At 47.6% G+C, this 22,108-nt stretch overlaps 1 protein-coding gene across 2 annotated transcripts in view; it reads left to right on the top strand.

Annotated features, from left to right (window-relative positions):
• Positions 1–20,453: 20,453 nt before the first annotated feature.
• The window catches only part of LOC8025057 (cardioacceleratory peptide receptor), a 222,653-nt gene continuing 220,998 nt past the window's right edge, over positions 20,454–22,108 (top strand). For both annotated transcript variants that reach the window (XM_029993681.3, XM_029993682.3), the window contains exon 1: positions 20,454–20,553. In XM_029993681.3, the coding sequence (XP_029849541.2) occupies positions 20,458–20,553 (96 nt within the window). In that variant the 5' untranslated portion in view covers positions 20,454–20,457. The remainder of the gene's footprint in view (positions 20,554–22,108) is intronic.

Genomic DNA, 22,108 nt, shown 5'->3' with positions numbered 1-22,108 from the left:
AAGAGGTGGACGATGGCTTTTTTTCATTTTCAAAGTCATAACGCTCCAGGAGCCCTTCAAACTTACCTGTTTTTGATGCATATCTTTTTTGGACATATAACAGATTTATTGGCATCTAATAGCAATATTGTTAGGAATAGATATACATTGCGATGTATTAAATTTTCACAATGATCTTGCTTCGGTTTCTTAATAGGTGTAGAGCTTAGCTAATTTTAAAAACAATTAAAAACTGTTTGGGTGTTTTGTTGCGCTACCTGGCGGATGGCAGACAAACTGCTGATTTCTAGTGTTCAAAAAATTTACGAGGGCGGCGTTGGCGTCTGTATCATCATCAATCTCCGTGTCTTTTTACCTTCACATTTAAAAAATATATTGGAAGATTTACTATCGATAAATGAATGGTTTAAGTACTGGGTCCGATTAATAAATCTAAGACAAATAATTGCACACGTGTAGCGTGATATAATGTGTTCATTATTCGATATGATTGAAATCAATAAACAATAAAGACGAAGAGGAAAATAATACACCCGAGTTCACATCATGTCTAGAGTCACTAAATGAGCTTTAAAGTATCGGCATTCCGTTCCCCAAAATTGTTTTGGGCGCCGCCATTTTGGGTCTTGTTCAGAGCAAACGCAACTGCCGATCATCATGAACCAAAAGTACGACTTCCTCAGCATTAGATGCGGTGCTAGGAAGCTGATGCAATATTGCAATGCTCTGTCGCGGGTTGTTTAAACATATGTGGGGTACGGAAAAGCGTTTCCTGTGATTTTAGATAAAGCTTCAGTTAACTGGCAACCATGCTTTTAAGCCACAATATGGCCAAGTGTCGTTACTCTGAACCGTAGCTAATTTAAACCTCTGTTACACGAGCACCCTTAACTGTGGTTAACTCAGCTTTAACTGCTGTTACGTGGCACCACAGTTACCGCACTATACTCTCGGACAGCTATTTCAGAAGAAGTGGAGAGCGCTCGTGCACTGCTTCGATGTGTGCTCAAGATGCTCAAGCGCACGTTCGCCCATAGCTTTGACTGCATAGCCGGAGAATGTTGTCGGCCAGTATTGTGCGCTAACTGTGGCTTAGCGTAACTGCAGTTAAGTGCGCCCGTGTAACAAGGGTATTACTGGCACAAGCGGGAACAATGAGGAAAAGGCAGGTGTCAAAAGGTAGTGGCTTGTGGAATCCACGGAGCTTACGTCATGGCCCCTCCAGGTATTCAAGCCTCTTGAACAAGAGCATGAATAGTGTCATTAAATAAGCTACGCGTCAGAGTAGCGACACTTGGCCATATTGTGGCTTAAAATCATGTTTGCCAGTTATTTGAAGCTTTATCTGAAATCACAAGAAACGCTTTTTAGTCCTCAACTTTAAACAATGTGCGACAAAGCAAAGCAACATTAAATGAGCTTCCTAACACCAAATCTAATGCTGAGGATGTCGCACTTTTAAATCATGACGATCGGCAGTTGCGCCTGCTCTGCACAAGCACCAGAACGGCGGCGTTCACAACACTGACGGGGAAGAGAGTGCCGATACTCCAAGCGCAGCTCATTTATTTGCTCTATAGTTCCCGCAAACCTCCTTCTCCCTGACTGAAACTGAAAGTAAATATGAATAATACACTATTACTATAGCTTATTTAGTTATAACCAACTACACATAATGAGAGGAGGAAGCGGCCGGGTAGGAGAAACGCGGGTTTTATGTGCGACCGTTCTAACCGTCTCAAAAGAGAGAACGCGCGAGCTTGCGCTGGTTTAAAAAGAGGCATCCAAAGAAAGAGGCGGCACACTGTGCTCTTTGTTATTATGCGTCTAATTGCAAATTGTTGTGTGTATGTTTATACAGCCGGAAGTTAGTCCGCCTTAGTGGGCGTCTGACTCTCAGCTGTAGATGAGCAATTTAGCCAGTGCGTTACAACCGCAAACCTGGGGTCTTTAACGTGCACCACGCAGTAGTGATACACACGACCGCCACGCCGGTACGCTGCTCTTCCAGATCGAAACGGGCAGGGGCGGGGTGGCTTCTGCAGCGCGAGCTTTCGCTCCAAGCGCTCCGAGCTGGTGTGCGCTAGACCATGCACTCAGCCACCGCCCCCCCCCCCCCCCCCCCCTCTCTTCTGTGTCTAATTTATATACAGGTATAAGTATTTGAAGATCGACGATGGACGTCGATCGTCTCGAGGTAATGTAACGTATTAACATTATATAAATAATAAACTTGTTGAAGGTCTGAACAACTCAATTTTTCAATTCTTAGATTGGAATATGGTGATAGCCTATTGTACAGTGCTAATCACACTTGTCAATAACGCGCGAGCGTGCGGCTTTCTCCGGGGAGCGCTAGACTGGTGGTATTCGCGGCAACTAAGCTAGTCACGTGGCGCAACATGGAATGGCCCGCTTGAGGGGTGTCCTGCCACTCTATCAACTGGCGGCGAACGCGGAAGGCTGCTCGCACGCTTTTTACAAACATCATTGCTCGAACAATAAACAAACTAAAGCACGAAGACGTATCAACGATGTCGTCATCAAAAAACAACAATATTTCGTAAAGCACTTTACTTTTATCGCTTATCAAGCTGACAGAGTGGGCAGGACACCCCTCGAGCGGGCCGTTCCACGTTGCGCCACGTGACTAGCTTAGTTTCCGCGAATGCCACCAGTCTAGCGCTCCCCGGAGAAAGCCGCACGCTCGCGCGTTATAAGCAAGTGTGATTAGCACTGTACTTACTGTTGATGAAGAGCAATATGAGGTGACGATGTAATGATTAAATGATGAGGCTGTATAAGGACGACGACATTAGTGGGTGTCGAACCACAACGTACAGTGCCAGACTTGTTTCAAATATCGTATACCCAAAGACTTTCTTCACCCGCAACAGAATATGGTAGAATCAATAAGGATGCTGCTTTACAACTGTACGTGGAACAGGAAAACTGCACTGTGCAGAAGTGCGGATTATTCGTTAAAAGGAGGGACGGATTTCTTGCAGAATTCCCTGATTGACTACTTGGAACAAATCGCCTTGTTGACGTAAAGTGTCCCCGTTCCAAAAGATTCTTGAAGCATACTTAAACCGCAAAGGAGTGTCAGGCGAAAAATAAGAAAAAGGAGCCTGGTGTGAAAGGTCCAAATCACCACCATAGCTTCTACTATCAAATACAAGGGCAGTTACACAATACACAAAGAGAGCTTTGTGATTTAGTTATATTTACACTCAAGGGCATTGATATCCAACGTATTCAGAGACATGACACCTTCTGGTCAACCAACATAGAGCCTTTTCTACTCAAGTTTTACATGGAAGGCCCGACTTCCGCTGAAATTCCTTACGTAGACGAGTTGTCCGACCAAATAAACTGCAATTACTCCCGATCTGGGAATCTCTCGATCTTCGTTCGTAAGCCATGGTATCACGAGATCGAGGGGTGTGGCTCTTCGTCCGCTGAATATTGCTTCGGCGGGTGTTTTTACCGTGTAAGATGAGACCGTCGCGTGCTGCTGGAACAACAACCTGGCGATTCTTCACTGAACTGCCTTCCGTAAGCTTCAAAAGGGATTTTTTTGTTTTTTTTTGTTTCGCACATCATCTGTTCTGCATGCCCGTTAGTTGCAGGATGGTATGGTGCACTAATGTGATGCCTGATGCCGGTTTTTTCTCTTCAAAAACTTGTTTATTTTGTTTGAAGCAAGATTTGGCGCGTTATCAGAGAAAAGTATTTTCGGTAGGGCAAAAGTAGGTAAAAGAGACCGTAGAACGTCAATGACGTGTCTGGACGTCGTGGCAGGCATCGTGTAAACTTCCAGCCACTAAGAGTACGCATCGTCCATGACTCCGCAGATGCGGATACGTTTCGCCGCCCACCGATTGAATAGTGGATCGTTTTCAGTTACTGTTCATGATGGCGTTGGACTCAAGGAAGACTTCGAGTCTTTCCAGAAAGTTAGCCCAGGTGCCAGGACTTTTCTCGAAAGCGGTAAGTGTTCGAAACGTCGACCACGTCGGTAGCCACGTGTTGTGCTTGACACTGGACACTTACCATTCGCTGAGAAGAAACTTGCTTGTTCGTCTGCCATGAGTCGTCCGATATCAGGTCATCACCGCAACACCATCTCCCGACAAAAACGCATGTCTATAGTTAGCAATCACGTGAACTTATAAATTCCCGAACGCTCATAACTTGCCGTCGCTAAATGCCGTTCATTCATAGCGTCATCATTGCAAATAAACGTCTTCCTATTTCTTCTGATGGTTTTCATCATATTCCTCCTAAGCTGTACTTACAACATTATGTGTGTCGGTACTTCCGAAAATATTGCAACGGCGTTTGTTTTCTGGAAACTATAATGTAACTACCTGTACAACATCTTCCGGACCCCGTGAAACACAATATTTCGTGACGTTATTTTAGTCGTCACTAAATGGTGAGGTAAGCACCGTAAATCGCGACTTGACGTCCGCTTCCACTGGTGTCTTGGAAGATCGAGTCTACTGAGCGTGCATTCCTGCAGAAGAAATTTTCATTGATAGAATATCAACACGTCAATCAACATTTGATTCCTTCTTGGTAAGATTTGTTGCGAAAGCCCGTTACAACCGCCGAACCGCATCTCCGCATACATCCGTTTGCTGGGCCACGCTAGGCCACGCTACTTGAGCTAGCTGAGAACAGCTGCAGCGGCACGAGCAAGGCCACGAGGGGAACGTGATAGTGCTCGAGCCATCCCACTGTGAACCAATGTTTCGGCCACCCCACGGGTGCGTGTCGCCATCTACTGGTTGAACTAACGCCTTGTTCAAGATGGCTGCCGTGGGACCGCAGCCTTAAGAGCCGGATTTTTCCGGACCATCCGGAGTGGGATCCGAGCGTCAGTGGACACGCTGTGGAAAGATGCCAGGCATCGAGCCTTTCTACGTACCACTGATACCAGTATCTCTTTTGTTTCTTTAACCCGCGTGTGCAGCAGGTGTCGGCTTCGTTCGGCGGTCGGTGGATTTCGGTAAAACCTCGGGAAATTCCCGTAGCAGGTCCCGCACTGTGCTTGAAAAATGTTTGGACCATCCATTATTCGGGACAAAAACAAAAGCACGCTACCGGGAGATCAGGAGGAGAAGAGAAACAAAACCCGGGTTCCCGAACGACTTCCGCCGCCGTCGCCACAGCCGGTGAAATGCGGCGGAAACATGTTCCTGGATGCGGAAGTAACAACCGCTTGTTTTCCTCTCAAATGTTTTGAACGCTTCTCCTACGCTTTTTGTGTTTTTGTTTCCTTTGCTTCGAGGAAAGTGTCACAGGCAGCCGTGCGCGAACTCGCCTTCCGGTGACGATAATGAATTTTTTCGAACTGCCAGGCCGTTTTAAGTAAAGTTTTGGATAAATAAGTGGGTTCAGGACGGCGAAAAGCATCCCGGGCAGGTTCGTGTGTAGGGAACGCGATTTGCTCATTTGCCCGAGCGACGAACACGCGGCTGCTGGGTTGTGGATTGGTAAACATCAGATCTGTCCGGGTAGTCATACCGTAGTGCGCGAGCGCGCGGTTTGCTTTAGTGACACTTTCCACTGAAGAGTCGCTTTCCCACTTTCTGGGCTGTGGTTTGGTTGACATCATATCTGTCCAGGTAGCCAACGGGGTTTCGTTCAGTGAGACTATCCTCCAGAGCGCCCGCAAAGGAGGCGGAGCTGGACTACGCGTTGTATGTTTCAGAACGCCCGCGAGTTTAGATACTGGAGAGCATTTTCTCGAACTTCGAGGGGCGCAAGTACATCTGCTTCTTGTGCAGAGGTTGCATTGACGTGAGAACGCCGAGCTTTGATTGGCTCTGATGGAAAGGACATGGGGTAGACCTCGATGAGAGCTGCCCTCGAGGTCTTCCCACTATCCTTTCAATTGGAGCCAATCGGAGCTCGACGCGGTGACGTCATTGCAACCTCTCCGCAAAAAGTAGACCAACTTACGCTCCGCATAGGCACTGGCAACTGAAGAAAGGCGGGGCGTGACGAGTTCCGCGCATCTCATTATGGCTGCTTAGCCAATGAGAACGCGGCATTAGCCGCGGTGAGGACGCCGGAGAACCAATCAAGGGTGGAGAAAGGTGGACGTAATGAGCAACTCCCTGGGTTTCGTAAGCTGTCAAAAGTGACTGCGTATCCCGAATGGCGGAGAATAAAACAAAAAAACAAAAACAAAAAAACGTCAGATGACACGTGCGACACGTGACCCGCCCGTTCCGGCGCGCAGACGATAGGAGAGCGCGAGAGCGGAGAGAAAAACTAGCAAAAATGACGTCTTTGGTGGAGTTAGATGACCCTTGCTCGCCACTAATAATAATAATAATAATGATACTTTCATTGATTGTGCCCAGCAACAGCCGAATCCGAAGCACTGGTGCACCTGTTAGTAGTAACGCAAGAATACAAATAAATAAAGGATAAGAAAGGTAAGAAATGCAAGCAACAAAATAGAACAAAAAATACTCCGCAGTGACTACGTATATACATCAGCCACATACATGGCGCAAGCACTTTTTTAATTGGCACAAATCTGTATTGAAAATGTCTACATCAGATGAGTCTAGATGAGTTAAAAAAATTTGAATGCAACCCTATGGTGACAAAATTTGTAGGGTCCACGTGGAACATGCGGTGATTTTGAACATTTCGTCCAGGTATATGATAGTGCACAATAGAGACTAATGAGCTAATGTCGAAGTAACTGTGTATACATTTAAACAAAAATAGAACGTCGCGCGAACACCGTCTTGTTGCAAGTTCAGATATCTGTAATATGATTTCAGTAGTTCAAGGTATATGTATGACTCATGTGAACGTCTAAAATGATAAGTTCTAGCAAACCTTTCCTGTATACGTTCTAAATGTTTTGAAGCAGTCATACTAAGACTGTTCCAGATCACTGAACAAAAATCATGTTTTGGGAGAACTATGTGCTCCGGGAAAGCACAAATAAAAGATATACACTCGAAAAACGTTTGCTAAATCGTGGGATTACGCCGAAACGTCTAAAACGAGAGCTCACAACGTGCGACACATGCGAGTTGAAAATAAGTTTGAAGTCAAGCAAAGCTCCAAGGTCTTTTACACACAGTACACGGTTAATGGCCGCTCTTTGGCGTAGAAGTTAAAGTAGAATACAGTCACTTGATGTCAATATGTTTTTGTAGATATTGAGATCGTCTGTAAACTCTCTTAGTCTTAGATGCCCTTGACGAATATGTTAAAAAGAAGAGGTCCAAGGTTGGAGCCCTGAGGTACCTTAGATGGTATAGAAAAGAAGCGTGACTTTACATGAACATAGCTGACCACTATTCGCTCTTCCAGAAATATAACTGTCGAACCAAGAACAATATTCATCACTGAGACTGCACACAGAAAGTTTATTTAACATTAGCTTATGATTCACACGATCGAATGCCTCACTACAGACAAAATACACAGTCTCAGTTTGTCCCCGAAAAAAAAAAGAGTGGGTGCAACATCATTTAAGAAACACACACGATTCGCCTCAACAGAACGATCACTCATGAAACCGTGTAGCGTATCAGGTATTACGCGCGTAAAATGATGTGTCAAATCCTTATGGATTATCTTTCCGAACACCTTCGAAAAAACAGTGAGCAAGAATATAAGTCTATAGTTCCGAACATTTGTTGTGCTACCAGGTTTGAAAAGTGGAACTACTAAGCCTTTTTTCCAGGCAAACGTTACTAAGCTGGCTTGGGGGAAGCCGTCAATGACATCACGACGCCCTGGACAAATAACGGGCGGCAGAGAGGGTCGGCTAATGCCCGGTGGCAATCGCTGCGCGTATTTATCAAAATAATTGCGGTTCACGCTCACTTCTGCTCAATATAGGTGCGATAATGGAATTTATGGGGACAAAAAGCTACAGTGTCCGCTCCTCACTCACACTTCCTGAAGAGTGCTTCTGCTTCCCTTTAAGGCAGGGGCGCAAGCGCTTGGCTTTAAAGAGCGTCTTCAATGAGAGAGTTCTCGTACAAAGCATTCTGCTTATCAAGGCTCAGGCACCTTTGTCTGAACTGACGAACTTGGTGAGCGCGCCAAGTGGGCAGCCTCTTGTCCCCGGCACGCTCCAAAGGCCCCCGAGATTTCTTTCTTGCCGGGTGACTCACGCGGGGCGTTGTCGTGCGGACTGCGAAATCGGACGAGCAATTCCGGACGACGTAATGAAAGCCGTCCCGAGCCCAGCGGAGAAGCACTCATTACCTGCTCTCATTAGCGAGCAGGCCGGGGTGCCGCGCTTCTCTTCCCGAAGCCCCGAACCTTGGAGACAACCGCTAACGACTCCAAACGGGCCGGTCGTCTTTCTCGCCCGCAGGGCCAGCGTCGGCCCTCCGCTCCGCGTACTCTCGTGTTTTGTGCGAGTTTTTTTCTCCTTGTGTGTGTGTGTGTCTGTCTTTGTCTGTTATCGTGTGGGTTTGTAAGTTTGTGCGTGCGTGTGCGCTCGTCTGTGTCTGTCTGTGTGTGTTGGCGTGTGTAAGTGCGTTGATCTGTCTGTGTCCATGTGTGTTGGTGTCTGTGTGAATCTGTTTCGTGTTTTTGTATGTGTCTGTCTGTGTGTTGATGTGTGTGAGTCGGGTCCTTTTACTTTCAGCCCGCGCCCTGCCCTTCCTCCTCATTGTCGGCAATCTGGGCTGTGAGCGGCTCCCAGAAATTGGATTCCTCGGCGTGCCCGCGCTGGGGGATGGGGAGGGGGCCTTCGAAGATTGAGCTGGCCCTCCGGGTCCGTGTCGCTGCGGTGTTTGGCGCCCAAGCCGAGATCCGCTCAATTAGCGCGCGGGGACGGAAGGTGTGCGCGCGTGCGAATGCGAGCGAAGACACAGGACGACGGCCGCGCGGACGGTCCGGGTTCACACTTTGGGTTGGGCGTCCGTTGGCGACCTCCAGTGAGCCGCCGGCACACTGCACCCACATCAGACAAAGAATGACTCGGTGTTCGGTAAGGCCACGCGGTTTGTGGGCCGCGTTTTTTGTACAAGCTGCGAGGATGATTCCAAAGCGTGAATCGTTCGCAAGCGTCTAGAAGCCTTCGCTCAGCCCCTTCTTCGTCTGCATGCCCTCCTCGCTACCCGGTGAGGAGGGCAGAATGAGTCTGCCTCTAAATTTCAAATGCATTCCATGGTTTCAGGTGTTCTCTCTTTTGAATCTAGAGTCTCTATACACGTTTGCAAGTCCGGCTTCAGGGCGCTGCCATCTTGCCTGTCTGGGGTGCGCTTGGACCAGTCATAATCCGATTACGAAGCCTTGCTAAGGCGTCGTAATCGGATTATGGCCGCTACCGAGAGCGCACCCCACTGAGGAAGATGGCGGCGCCCTCAGACCGGTCGCGACCCCTAGCGGCAAAGTTATGAACTACACCCCCCGAGCACGACACACCCTTGCCGTTCTCGTCATGGTAGAGACTAAAGCACGGAGCTGTCTGAATAAACGTTCACGGGCCGTTGCGCACGAGTCAACTGAATTCCTAACATGTCGCGTGGTACCAGTACCGCCAACAACAGGTGGTGTTGGTGCCACACTCTAAAAAAAAATATGGTGTATTCTTACACCCTTTGTCCCATATAATACACCCGAAAACTTCAGTTGGACGTACAGCGCAATGACGTCGATCTAACTGTACTAACTTTTACGAGAGGCTTCATAACCGTGTGGTGCAACTTATTAAAATAATTAATGTACCTGTTACTGACAACAAATAAAATCGTTTTTTTTTTTGGCTCTACTGCCAAATCTCAGTGTTTTCTTCCTGTAGTCTTTGATACGTACTTTAGCTATTTAATAAGTTATAACGCATCGTTATCAAGCCCCTCGTAAAATTTCGGGCCGTCTGTTCGACTACAGGGGGCTGTACGTCGAAATGAAGTTTTGGGGTGCATCATATGGGACAAAAGGGTGTAAGATGACAAGCTTCTTTTTTAGAGTGCACTATTTGAGGTACTGACACCACCAATAGGTGGTGTTGGTACAACGTGATATTATACATCCCGTTTCACATGGGCAATGTTCCAAATCTTACCCGAGTAACCTGCCTCCTATGTCAGCGGGTAACACCACGTGACATCGGAAGTAAACAATCCGCGACTCGATTTTGGAACGTCCAGGATAATCACCTGGATACTACGCGGATTGGCTTCGTCTTGGGCTACGGCAAAAAGAAAACGTAGCAGCAATGGCGGAAAACAGTAGACGACCTTTTTTGAGCATGGAAAAATCACATAGAGACGATAATGTTAATTGCTTCGAAGTTTTTCTCTGACAGTGACGACGCGGTGTTTTCTGAGGTGGTACCACCAGCTCCTTTTGCTGACATTCCTTTTGCACTGTATACACCTTTCCGAAAAAACACTCGACCCCAAGGGCAACAAAACGTTTTCGAGCCCAGTCACTGAGTTTGAGGCTAGACTCTCACCGGCGTCCCTCCTAACCCTAACCGACTGGACTGTGATTTCAATAGGCGCAGCTTGCGTAGGCGCAGTTTCAAACGCTGCTGGCGGCTAAATTCTCGTCCTTTCCCGCTATATTTTGTGTTTCATGGTACATGTATTTTCCCGAGGACATTGAAAAAGCATTGCACCACATTTAAAAAAAAAAAAAAAAGGTAAGCTATTTTTGTTGGGTACGCGCGCGACAGAACGAATGCGACTGGAATGTATAGTTCTAGTTATTTTTTTTCTTCTTACGATAAGTTTTGACGGCGCCGCGGGATATCTTCGACGCTTTCACTGCTGTACAAACTTATCGTCTCTTTACACACTCTGAAAAAAAATATTACATGAGCGAATGACATTTTAGCGAACAGCGACATTTGAGCGAATCGACGTCTTAGCGAATAACGGGGGCGCGTGTTAACCCCCCCCCCCCCCCCCCCCCCCCCGCTTCGCGGTGGCAGTCTGCGGCGGCTCATTACAACTATGTTAACCCATTTAGCCCACCTATAAGCGCCGCTTCGCGGCGGCCGACTATTCGCTAAAGTGTCATTAGGTGAAACCTCGGCGTTCGCTAAAACGTTATTCGATCAGGTGAGTGCCTCCCAGAATTCCCTCCAACGCCGAGGACGAGGACGCGGACAAGCTCCTGCTTACGCTCGCACTCTGATAATAGCAGCAAGTATATCCTTCCTGAGAAAAGGTGCACGGTCTCGATGTGGTGCAATTAATTCCTGCGTTGAAAACCAGAAAATTTCAATAACCAGACAAAAATGGCTGCACCCATTCTTTGTTATTTCCAACGCCTGCCACCAAAGCCAACGGAGCAAAGGTGTTTTGACGGCTGTCGGTGCAGAAAGCAGTCGACAAAGAGATCACGTGAGGTATTTACTCGATTTGATCCGACGTTAGCCCCCGATGGAGGAGTGTAGCATGAGTAACTACTCCGGAGGGAACAACCCGCTTCTGGAACGCGAGTTTTGACATCATCGAGTAAGCGCGAGTAAGTTTTGAAACGCCACGGTACGAAACCTTTACTCCGGTGTCGGATCGAGTAAATTTTGGAACGCAGCCTTTGCAGAGATGGCAGTAATGACATCACTGTAATGGAGTTACAGTAATTAAATTACTTTTTGGAGTAATGAAAAATGTAATGATTTACTTCTGTAGGCTAGTGATTTAGTAGTGTAATGAAATACTTTCAGGCAGTAAATTTGAGAAAATTACTCATTACTTTTGAAATTACTTTTGTCCTAAATTAGAAAATTCGTTTTCAAGTTTTAAGAAAGAAGAGAAAAATTATTTTGCATGGTGAAATGTTGCGAAAGAGTATCGGAGGAAATAATCGACGGCCACCTGAGCGCAAAGCCTTGTACGAAGAGCTGGACAGACAAACGAAGGAGGGCTGGAAACGCGAAGGAAAAAAGCTTGCGTGTAGACATCGCTGGAAGGCAACGGCTTACGAATTCCAGTCACGACAGATGCACGGCGTCTCGTCATCACGACGATACAATACTTCGTTCATTCCTAAACTGACAGTGCTGTGGGAGCTGAAAGCTAGCCAGAACCAATCAAACACCTTCTCTTAATGGCGTGTCCCGCCCAGGGTGTAAGATAGACGGGTGGGGAAACGAGAGCCAAATGAGTGGCCGCATTGTGTCCCCCTTGGTTTTCTCTTTTTCTGTGGCGCCATCTATGTGGAGCACCGCCAACTCTCACTCCGGGTGGGCGACCGATGGCGACCGGCTAAACTGACGGAGATGGTTTCTCGTGGATTTTTAATGAAAGACTGTCGAGCTCTCGGTTTATTTTGCGCAGTCTCCCGTGGAGTTACACGCAAATCCGATTCCGATTTGTTTTCCTCTTGCCGCAGCGCCATCTGTCGCAAGTCGGGGGTACCCGCAAGCAGACGAGTACACAATCCGGTCACGGCGCTGCGGTAGGCTTCTATGGGCCGTTTCCCCACCCGTCTATCTTACACCCTGGTCCCGCCCCTTCATCTGCGTGTGGGTATGAACGAGAGCGTGGTTACGTGGCAAACGATAGACGTGTGACTGCTCCAACAAGCACGTAGCTTCCACCGTTCATCCCTAAGCTGAGAGAGCGTCAGCTTAGGGATGAACGGCTCATAGGCTACAAGGCGACGGGCACATCACCTGAGAGGACAGGACAAACAGATCCCCAGCCTTGTACTTTCCTCAAGCAAGGTCAAACCGTAAGTTTCGACCGTTGTGAACAACAAACGACCGAAATAAATAGTTAATTCCAAATGCCATGTCAAAGCCCCGGAACGTTTCGTGCGTCCTCGTGCAAAGCAGGTGCCGCTCGCGGTATGCCTCGCTGCCTTCCCTTGGAAAGTTTATTCGGGAATAAGCCTACGAGCAGATATCGTCTCCCGCTTGTTGGGAAAGTGCACAATTTGGGAAGCTCGCGCCATTCCTCAACTGGCGACGCGTCTGCTTAGCAATTATCCGGGCCCTTTGTGTGACAATGCGCAAAAGCTTGGACTCTTCGGGTGTTTCGGAAAAATGCTCCTTGAAAGGAATGACCGAGAATAGGTCAACTATACTCGGCGACAACTTTTCTTGGCAATGCAGTGGAGGATACAGGCACGCGTTCTATCTCCCATTTTGAGCACTGAATAAAGCTGTGCGCGGGCTCTCTTCCTCTCCACTGCGTTGCCAAGAAAAGTTATCGCCGAGTATATATATATATATACTCGGCGATAACTATATATATATATATATATATATATATATATATATATATATATAGTGCTCTCGGGAGAATAGGTTGTATTCACTGGCGGTCATAGCTGAGGTCGCTGCTGCTTTCGAACCACCGGGGAAGAGAGAGAGAGAGGGGAAAGCTGCTTTTTTACGAATTTTGAGTGAAAAGTTAATCTTCTATAATCTTCTAGAGGGAGAATAGGGACGTCTGGGGGAGGCCGGGAACATACACAGGAATGTCCCGGTGAGAAGAGAGTTCCTCCTTCCCTTCTCTTGTGACTGCCCGAGAGATGACGCGAAAATCCTCACGGAGCATGCGCTGTGAGCAGTTACCTCAAATATGGCGTCCAGTGAATACCTTCTATAGAATTAGATTGCGCCCGAGGTGGAAGGAAAACGTTTCACGTGACGACTCCTTGTAAGAACGAGCTGCCATTGCCCGACTTAACAAACTGACACGGACTACAACTTCTAAATCAGGAGGGCGGAAACATATCACCCTTTTAGTAAAAACCTTCACCGTTGAATGAACAGCGAAACCGGTGAGTCGACTGTTTTTCTCAGTGACATCTAAAGAAACTATTCGTCATGTTTAACACTTATGTCATGTGCGCCAGCAAAACCACTGTTCAGTATGGTTCAATTTGAGGCACATAGTGTTGTTGCGGTGCAAACAGGAAGATCTGAGTTTTATACATCTAGACCAACTGAGCTCTTTGACGTCACACCACTGCGGTGGCGCTGGAGAAGGCACTGCGCATGCGCACCGCCTCGCTTCTCCCATATCTGGATCCTGCACACGCGCTGTGGGGGCAAACGATGGCTTGTTTTGTAAACACTGTGTTGGTGTACACGGTAAATAAAATGAGCGAGAATTACTGCCTCAAGGTATTTAAAAGTAGTGTCAAAGTAATTCCAAAGTAATTTCATTACTTTTGGAAAGTAATTGTAATGTAATGTCATTAAATTTAGTCTGCGGTAATTTGTAATGTAACTTAATTTAATTTTCTAGTTTTCTTAAAAGTAATTAGTAATGTAATTTAATTACTTTTTGAAAGTAATTTTGCCATCTCTGCCTTTAAGTCTGTACGCAGCCAACTCTACAGGTAAATGGAGCGAATCGACCAACATCAAGTCTGTACTTTTGCTATCACTGACTGAACCAGTCGCGTACAGAGAATGCGCCGCTATTGTGCGCTTTTAGTGGTTAATTAAAGCGTCCGAAACCGATGAAAGACGACGCAGAATGCTTGGAAAAAAGCCCATCATTTACGCCGTTCGAAAATGACGACTCGTGGGTTTCCTATTTTTTTTTTTTTAAACGAGGCGTTCAAGAAATGATAATAATAATAAAAACAAATACGTGCGCGCACACACAGGCAGTGTAGACAAAACACACGATAAACTGCAGGCGCTAAATTTACGACTCGCAATTTTCGTGTTGATTTCAGAAACAGAAAGAGCTAGAAATGGCTTCTAAACGACGCCAACGACCCACGGGCTCGATTGCGCGGCCGTAGAGCGTTGCTGCAGCGGTGTTTCTCGCGTCTTTCCAACGGCCACCCGTACGTCATGGTGCGCACCTTGACGACGACAGCGTGCGCAACGGCGGCGACGGTGGCGCTTTCGGCTCACGGCCCCTTTAGTGTGCCTAGAGTATTGAGTGTTTCCATCTGGTCAGTCGAGGTCACGTGGTTTATGGGCCACATTTCAAGCACGAGCTGCGAGGAGGTGACAAGAGCGTCGATCGTCTGCGAACGGTTCCGAATTTTCCACCCGCAGTCATCCTCGCAGACCGGCGAGGCAACGCACGCACACTTGCGCCCAATGGGTTCAAGAGGCGTTCGCTATTAAAGTGCAAACGGTCGCCACGTTGCGAGTTTATCCCACTCTTATACCTAGGCTGTCTAGACTCTTTTGACGGATGGTGTTTCCGGCTGACGGCATTATTGCGTCCGCGCGGCTGGTCGTCCGTCTGGTAGCGCCACCTGGATTCAGTCATCCCGCGACTATTACCGCACGGCTGCGGATAGCCCTAATTGGTACCAGGCGACCGCGTCTTTGTTACTCCATCGACCCCCTCCTCCCTCGAGCTCGGAGCTCGGTTATTGCAATTTGTAGTTAGTCCTCGGAATAATAATAACCGTGGAACGTATCTTTAATTATTTTTTATTTGTTGTTAGAGTCCTACAGTTTAGGTCAAAGCACCTTGTAAATTCAAACATAGCGTCTGTGCGAGAAAAAAAAATGTGAAGAGCGATTTTCTGTTTCGTACGGCAAAAAACGAAAGTCCGGGGGCACAGCCAATATTACCTAGAAGACAATGATTGCGCATCTCATCATCGTTAGTGCATTGTAACAAAATGGTGAGTTGGGCTGGTCGGTTCACTACGGTGCTAAAAGTACGGTGCCTCGAAGGCGTCTCTGATTAGTCTGTTGTAGCGTCCTATTTCGCTCATGCCTCGAAAGCGGTGGTCCCAAAGTGGCAACCACAAATGACGTCAGAAAAACCGGAGAGTCATGCTGTCGGATGTCGCGATCCCGGTGGCTGGTCCTATACACTCCGTGCGACGCGACCGGCGCGCCGCCGCGCGGCCGTTACCGAAGGCAGGCAGTGAGAGCCCCAGCGAAACGAAACCACGCCGCGTACAGTCGGAGCGGTGCGGTTGCGCTGGGTTGACAGCATGAACTGCTGCGTTGTTAAGTGCTCCAATAGTTCTGCGTCGTATCTCGTGGGGACGAAGTTTCACAGTTTTTCACCTCGCCGATGCTTTGTGGGAGAGCGACAACGATGAACCCGTGCCGCACGACGCGAGAAGTTTGGTCCCCCGATCATGTCTGCCACTGTGTCGGCACGGCTGACATATTCTACACTGCCGCTTTGCACTCTGCGTTTGTTTTCGTACCAGTAACGCTTACCTCAGCTCGAACTGAAATGCCATCCCACACTCGCGGGTATGCAGAGCGAATTTTGTTGAAGGAATGCCCTCCAAAGACGTTTCGTCCCCATCGTACGTGTCGATGATATTTCCGGACCAGTATGGCACGCAGTCAGTACTTCATTAAGAAAAATTCGGACGGTACAAACAGTGACTAAGGAAAACTACAATGAAACTTGGAATCTATGGATTATCGATGTTTGAGTATGAAAGTTTATGTGGGGTGCTTTCTTTTTTTATCAGCCTCCTTTTGGATGTGGGAACGATGACACCCCGAGTCTTGTAGAAAACAATTTATTTCTCGGCTTTAGAGCCACCTATCGCAAAGTTGTTCGAACTGGAAGTACCGTCCCACTGGTCCCTTCCTACCTGTAAAGTGTGCATCTCCCGGTCATGATGAGTGGTATACTCTTGACAGCCTTAGACGGTCAAAATCGGTTCCCATTTAGTTACGCCGTTCAAAAAGTTTAGGTATAATAAATGTTTTGTCAAGTTACGGTTGTCAAAGTACCTGTGTGCCGAAAATCAGCACCTCGCACAACTAGGTTACTACACAACAGCTGACCGCAAAAGCCTTTGACGGCCAAACCGTGTGTTGGCCGGCAACTTGGTTTTCTCAACTTTGAAGCCACCTTTCGTAAAGTTGTTTGAATTTGAAGTTTTGTGCCACTAGTCCCTTCCTACCTGTAAAGTCTCCATCTCCCACGACAAGTGGTATTCTCTTGACGGTCAAAACCGTTTGCCATTCAGTTACGCCGCCCAAACCGAATTTCCACCTGGTTTTCCTATGCCACCTATTTTTGGTATCATAACCGTTGTGTCAAGTTACGGTCATGTCCAAGAACATTTGTGTCCAAATCTGCACTTCGCACAGCCCGGTTATAACACAACATTTTGGGTCCAATATTGGATATTCCTGACAGCTTTATCCCTTTATTCGTTCGAACCATAACTTTCACACCTGCTGTCTTAATAAAACTTGGCCCACTTAGTGCACAAACTTAGTGAGCATCTCACTCTCCTCCAAATATCATCGTCCCAGCAGTCCTACGTTTACAGCGACGAGCGAAGCAAATTTCCCACTGAGAGCAATTATGGTGGCGGCCGTCTTGCTTTTCGGAAAATAGCTCAAACCCCTTTTTCGACCGCAACACGAGCAAACGCGAGTGTCGCTGTCGTCTCGGCGCCCCTAAAGCTCCTGATATGAGCTGCCTACAATTAGCGATTTCATCCTCGTGGGTTGTCTTCGCGGCGCGCGGGCGAAGAATGGAAAAACTTTCGTTTTCTCCCCTCTTGGCGCGAGGAGAGGGAAGCCGGGACTTCCCGTCGGTCGTTTCGCACGAAGAGAAGGGAGAGGGCAACCCTGGCGTCCCACAAAGAATGGCGCGACAGAGAAAGAATCTTCGTGTCGTCTGCTCGAAAGACTTGTTCTCAAATATTACTCGCGTTATGCGAAATCCCACTTGGGCAGTATCCAGTTGCTACACGTAATGCTGGATGGCTTTAGAAACTTGCACCGCGCTTACCCACTTCACGGATCACCGAGCACTGGTGGCGGTCGTCAATGGCATCTACGACGCCAACCACGACGGCTATGAGAATCAACCGCGTCGCACCTCCGTCCTCAGGTATACGTGACGCCACCATTCACCCGCACCGTGCGACCGTGCGACAGCTGCCGCTTTTGTTCCTTCGCACATTGTGGGCGAAATTACGACTTTTTGTTTGAACGCGATAAACAAAACCAGTCGGAGACGAGTTCAAAACACCTAACTAAAAAAGCAAAAAAAAAAACAACAAAAAAAAACAGGGACGGAGTAAGGATTGGCGACAACGCAAGGCGCCCGGATTGTGTGGTCATTCATTACCCTGTTCCTGTTTTTTTTTGTAGGTTAATTTAATTAGCCAGTTTATTTATGCTGGAATTGTTGTCTTTCTGCCAGCGCGAGTACCCCTCCGCGGGTCTGCACGAGCTGTCTCGTGCGTTGTCCCCTTCCTCCCTTTAAGAGACAGTTACGTGAAACGCTTAGTGAGATCGGTATTGACGAGAAACTTCACCGTGTGAAACGGTCTTGGCACGGTATTGTGACCTCTATAAACCCGATGGTTTGTGACTTCAGCGCACATGCATGGCAAAATGTTCGACGGATCCTACGACGCGTCTGGCTTCTTTTCTTTTTTTTTTTTATCGTGCCTGCGTCTCGCCCTTAGTGCTTAGTAGGTGAAACAACAACAAACAAAAGTGCAGGAGGAGTGGGTTAGATCAGGGCGCGTACCCTTGACAAAGAAACCAGAACTTTTTTTTGCCGGTTCTTTGACCTTGTTCTGGGCACTCTAAGCTTTACTCTAGAACATTTATTTGAATTGTGATCAGCAGCAAGATCAAGGACCCCACGAGAATTGAGGAGCTGAACATTCAGCAAACTCCGGAACTATTAAGAAAGACATGTCAATGCTCGTTAACAAAAAACACGATCGCTTTCAAGCGCCTATCGCTGAGATGTCATCTTCTAGATTCCGCTAAATTAGACTAAACGGATCCATAAACAAGGGTGCTCCTTGCGCGTCAAAGGTAAGCTTATTAAAATTTTTTTTTTTCTTGGAGGTTACAAATGTGGCGCCCAACGTGGAGTCCTTGGCCTCCTTGGCATTCGGAGAATGCACGCTTATGCCGCCTCGTGGAGTTTGTTGTGGCTCGTTTATTTTGACCGCGGAACTTCGCGTAAGCCGTTCGCGAGGAATTCGGTTTTCGTTCCAATAGAGAACGAGGAGCGCAGCGCCGGTTCTCGACATCGATCATAGATGGCGCTGACCGCAGAGCTCGCTCTTTTTTTTTTTCCTTCCGGCGGGAAACGTGCTCTCTGATCGTCCGTCCGTGGGACAGATGGCTCGCGGAGCTGAGTTACTCTGCACGCGCTCCTGAGAGGAGCGGGAGCCGGTGAGCAATGCTCGTGCCGCGTGCCTGCGCTTCGCTCGCGGACTTTTGAGTGCGAGTGTCACGCCTGTGAGTTTACCATACGCGTGAGTACCACTCATCAACGCATTCCATGTACATAATCACGGGAGACACCACGCCGAAGATCACCCTACCGCCGCTCCAGGACTACCACGTGTAACCGCATCAAGAATGTATGTCGAAGAACTGGCATGGCACGACCCTCTAGCCATTTACGCAATGTCCAACGCCTCTCTTCGAGTATCTGACATCATCCGTAGAGGTGTCTTTGGATGGGAACTCAGAATGAACCGGAAGCGTCTTGCGAGGTTTTTGTGCTCCCAAGGGAGGTATCCGTAGTCTTCAGCACATCTGTGACCCTTGAGGCGATTTCTTGTTGGTTGTTGAACAACTTGGGTATAGGACTGATTCGGTCCTTGCCCGAATTCTTGTTAGATTCTTACAGACGGCAAGACGATATAAGCGTATATTTTGACGAAAGTGACCTACATTTAGGAGGCCTCTTTTGGTTGCGAATTGAGCGTGCGTGTGATGGTTCTTGTAGGGTACGCCCTCCCCTCTTAGAACAAAGCGCTCGAGTGGTGAGGCAGCTGGAGCTTGACATCTTGTTCGTAATACTTCTTGGTGCGTGTGCCCAGATGAAACATTGGTGCATGTCCCTTTCTTGTGACTAAAAATGCGTATCTTGCTAATTGGCGGACACTTCCTTCCTCTAGCTCCAAGTGACACCTTAGTATAGATGCGGCCGGTACCGCTGCCATTTTCGAACGAACGCTTTCCTAGTCGTCTTAAGTCTCACTTACAAGATGCAGCTCAAGAAAAAACAGATGGTGAAACGTTTCGCCGGTTGTGAATCGCGTTAATGCTCCGAGTGATTTGGGGTGCTTTTTATTGTCACACGTGCGTCGCACAGGAATACACCGTTCGAAATCGTTTTATGAACTTACTAGAAAGGAAAAGCAAAGTTTTTTTCTCAGGACCCCAGCTGTCGTCAATGGCACTTTCGACTTGAAGTTGCGTTCTTAATGAAATGCCTCTTTCAAGTTTTGAACAAACTGACCAGGATAATTGACATTCAACGGCCACCACTTGATACTCATCGAGTGAATCCTGCGGTAATCCTGATGTTCCGCAAGAGCCCCGACCAGAGTCCACTTGGAAACGGTTCTACTCGCCTTCTTCACACCCTGAGGCTACCCAACCGTCGTCGCTGTTGAAGGCGTCGTTCTCTGCTCGTGCAAACTCGCGTAACCGTGAACCACTCGTCGCGAGTTGTGTCATATCCGTGCATCCACCGCCGAATGGCATCGCCTGTGCCACGAGAACCCAAATACGAAGTCCAGAAGGAAACACCAATGGCGACGGAGGTGACCGCCGTCGACGGCACAATGAACACAACCTCCGGAAACGCCACATCGGAACCTGAGCTGGAACTCTTCTATTTCTACCAAGTAAGTAGGGCCCTCCCAATACTCTTTACTGAAACAAGGTTGTCCACTTAATCCATTGTGCGCAGACACTGTCTCATACGTGTCTGTTTCTTGCATGAGGTCCTGTTACGTTGGTCATGCAAGGACTGACTGCAGACATGTTGGAAGCATGTGTATAAAGCAAACATGCCTACAACATGCGTGAGGCGTGTCCGCAGACAATTTTTCATCATGTTTGCTGAGAAACTCCGTGTCTTTTGCATGATATACGAGCAGGGTGACTTGGGCTTGGAGGAGAGCACATAAGAGATGGGTCAGTGCTGCGACGTTCTAGACCTGCCAAAGCTTCTAAAAGAGTATTCGAGTAATCGGTTTGTTCACTGGCAGGATGAAAACGGCAGGCTGTCTCTTTTGGATATACCCAGTCCCGCGATCGTTGCCGTGCCGTCGGGCATGTGGTTGCGTGCTCGAAGCTCACAACAACACGAAACGTTATCGAAGACAGGAAGCTCGCGCTCTGGGGTAAAACAACCGAAAGACCTTTCTGCCGTCCTCAATCTGAATTGGGAACTATGATTTCAAAGGTCATCTCGGCCGTTTGGGTTTCTTTTCGTTTCCGGTTTGTGTTCCGAGGGTTGATGCATGGTGGGTACCGGTGACACGTGCCACTACTGTGCTACAAATCCGACGGTGCCAAACCAGTACATGATTTTATTCCAGTCTCCAAGTGTTGTAACCATGCTGTGTGGCAGCAAATTGTGTACATAGTGGTTGTAAAATCGTTACCAGACCTAAGACACTATCAACATGTTTGCAATAAACTTAAGGTGTAGGCGGTTAATATCCACCTTGTTAACAAAGAGCTTTTTTCTTTCTTTTTTTTGAAAAACTTTACACAAAAAAGGAAAAAATAAGCTTTTCTTAAGTGACGCGTTGATCAGTGGTGAAGATTGGTATTACCGGCAACTTAAGAAACCGGAAGCGTGACTGAAGTAATAATCTGATTGACTGCGGAGCGATTATAAGGTGCTTGGGTCCTCACCACGTCCAGGTGTTTCTTAAGATATCGGTGACTTTGTGGACAAGTTGGCGCAACAGGTTCTTCTGTTGCGCCAACTCCTAGCGCAACATGACTCTTCGCGCTGGCTGATTTTGGGGAACCGGAGAAAAAAAATGCTCGCGCTCTATTGACCACATATAAATGGTATAGATTCTTTTTTTTTTTTTTTTGCAAAAGCCACCAGACAGTGCTCCCTTCTTTGACGTCAGAGTGAACTTCTGGTTCCTACAAATGAACAAAGCCCTCCTTAACCACAGTTTGAAACGCCGATGAAACATCTAATCACCGATTCTCCAGGCGATCGCCAAAACAAACAAGCATGATATCTCTCTAAATGTTTCGAATATTATCGTAAACCAACTTGTTTCTTCCAAGACGTTAAATCGTACAGACGAAGGTCCTCATTAAATCTCCAACTTTGCTGTATGTGCAGCATTTACGCTTTCTAGCACAGGTCACATAAGCAAGTTTCGCAGGCTTGCAAAGACGGAGCAGCCGGAAGTCGCTTGCGATGCA

Source organism: Ixodes scapularis, unplaced genomic scaffold (assembly GCF_016920785.2).
Source record: "Ixodes scapularis isolate PalLabHiFi unplaced genomic scaffold, ASM1692078v2 PGA_scaffold11__112_contigs__length_91849675, whole genome shotgun sequence".
Taxonomy (NCBI): Eukaryota; Metazoa; Arthropoda; class Arachnida; order Ixodida; family Ixodidae; genus Ixodes; species Ixodes scapularis.
The sequence above is the reverse complement of the archived record's forward strand: the minus strand, read 5'-3'. Positions and strand labels throughout refer to the sequence as shown.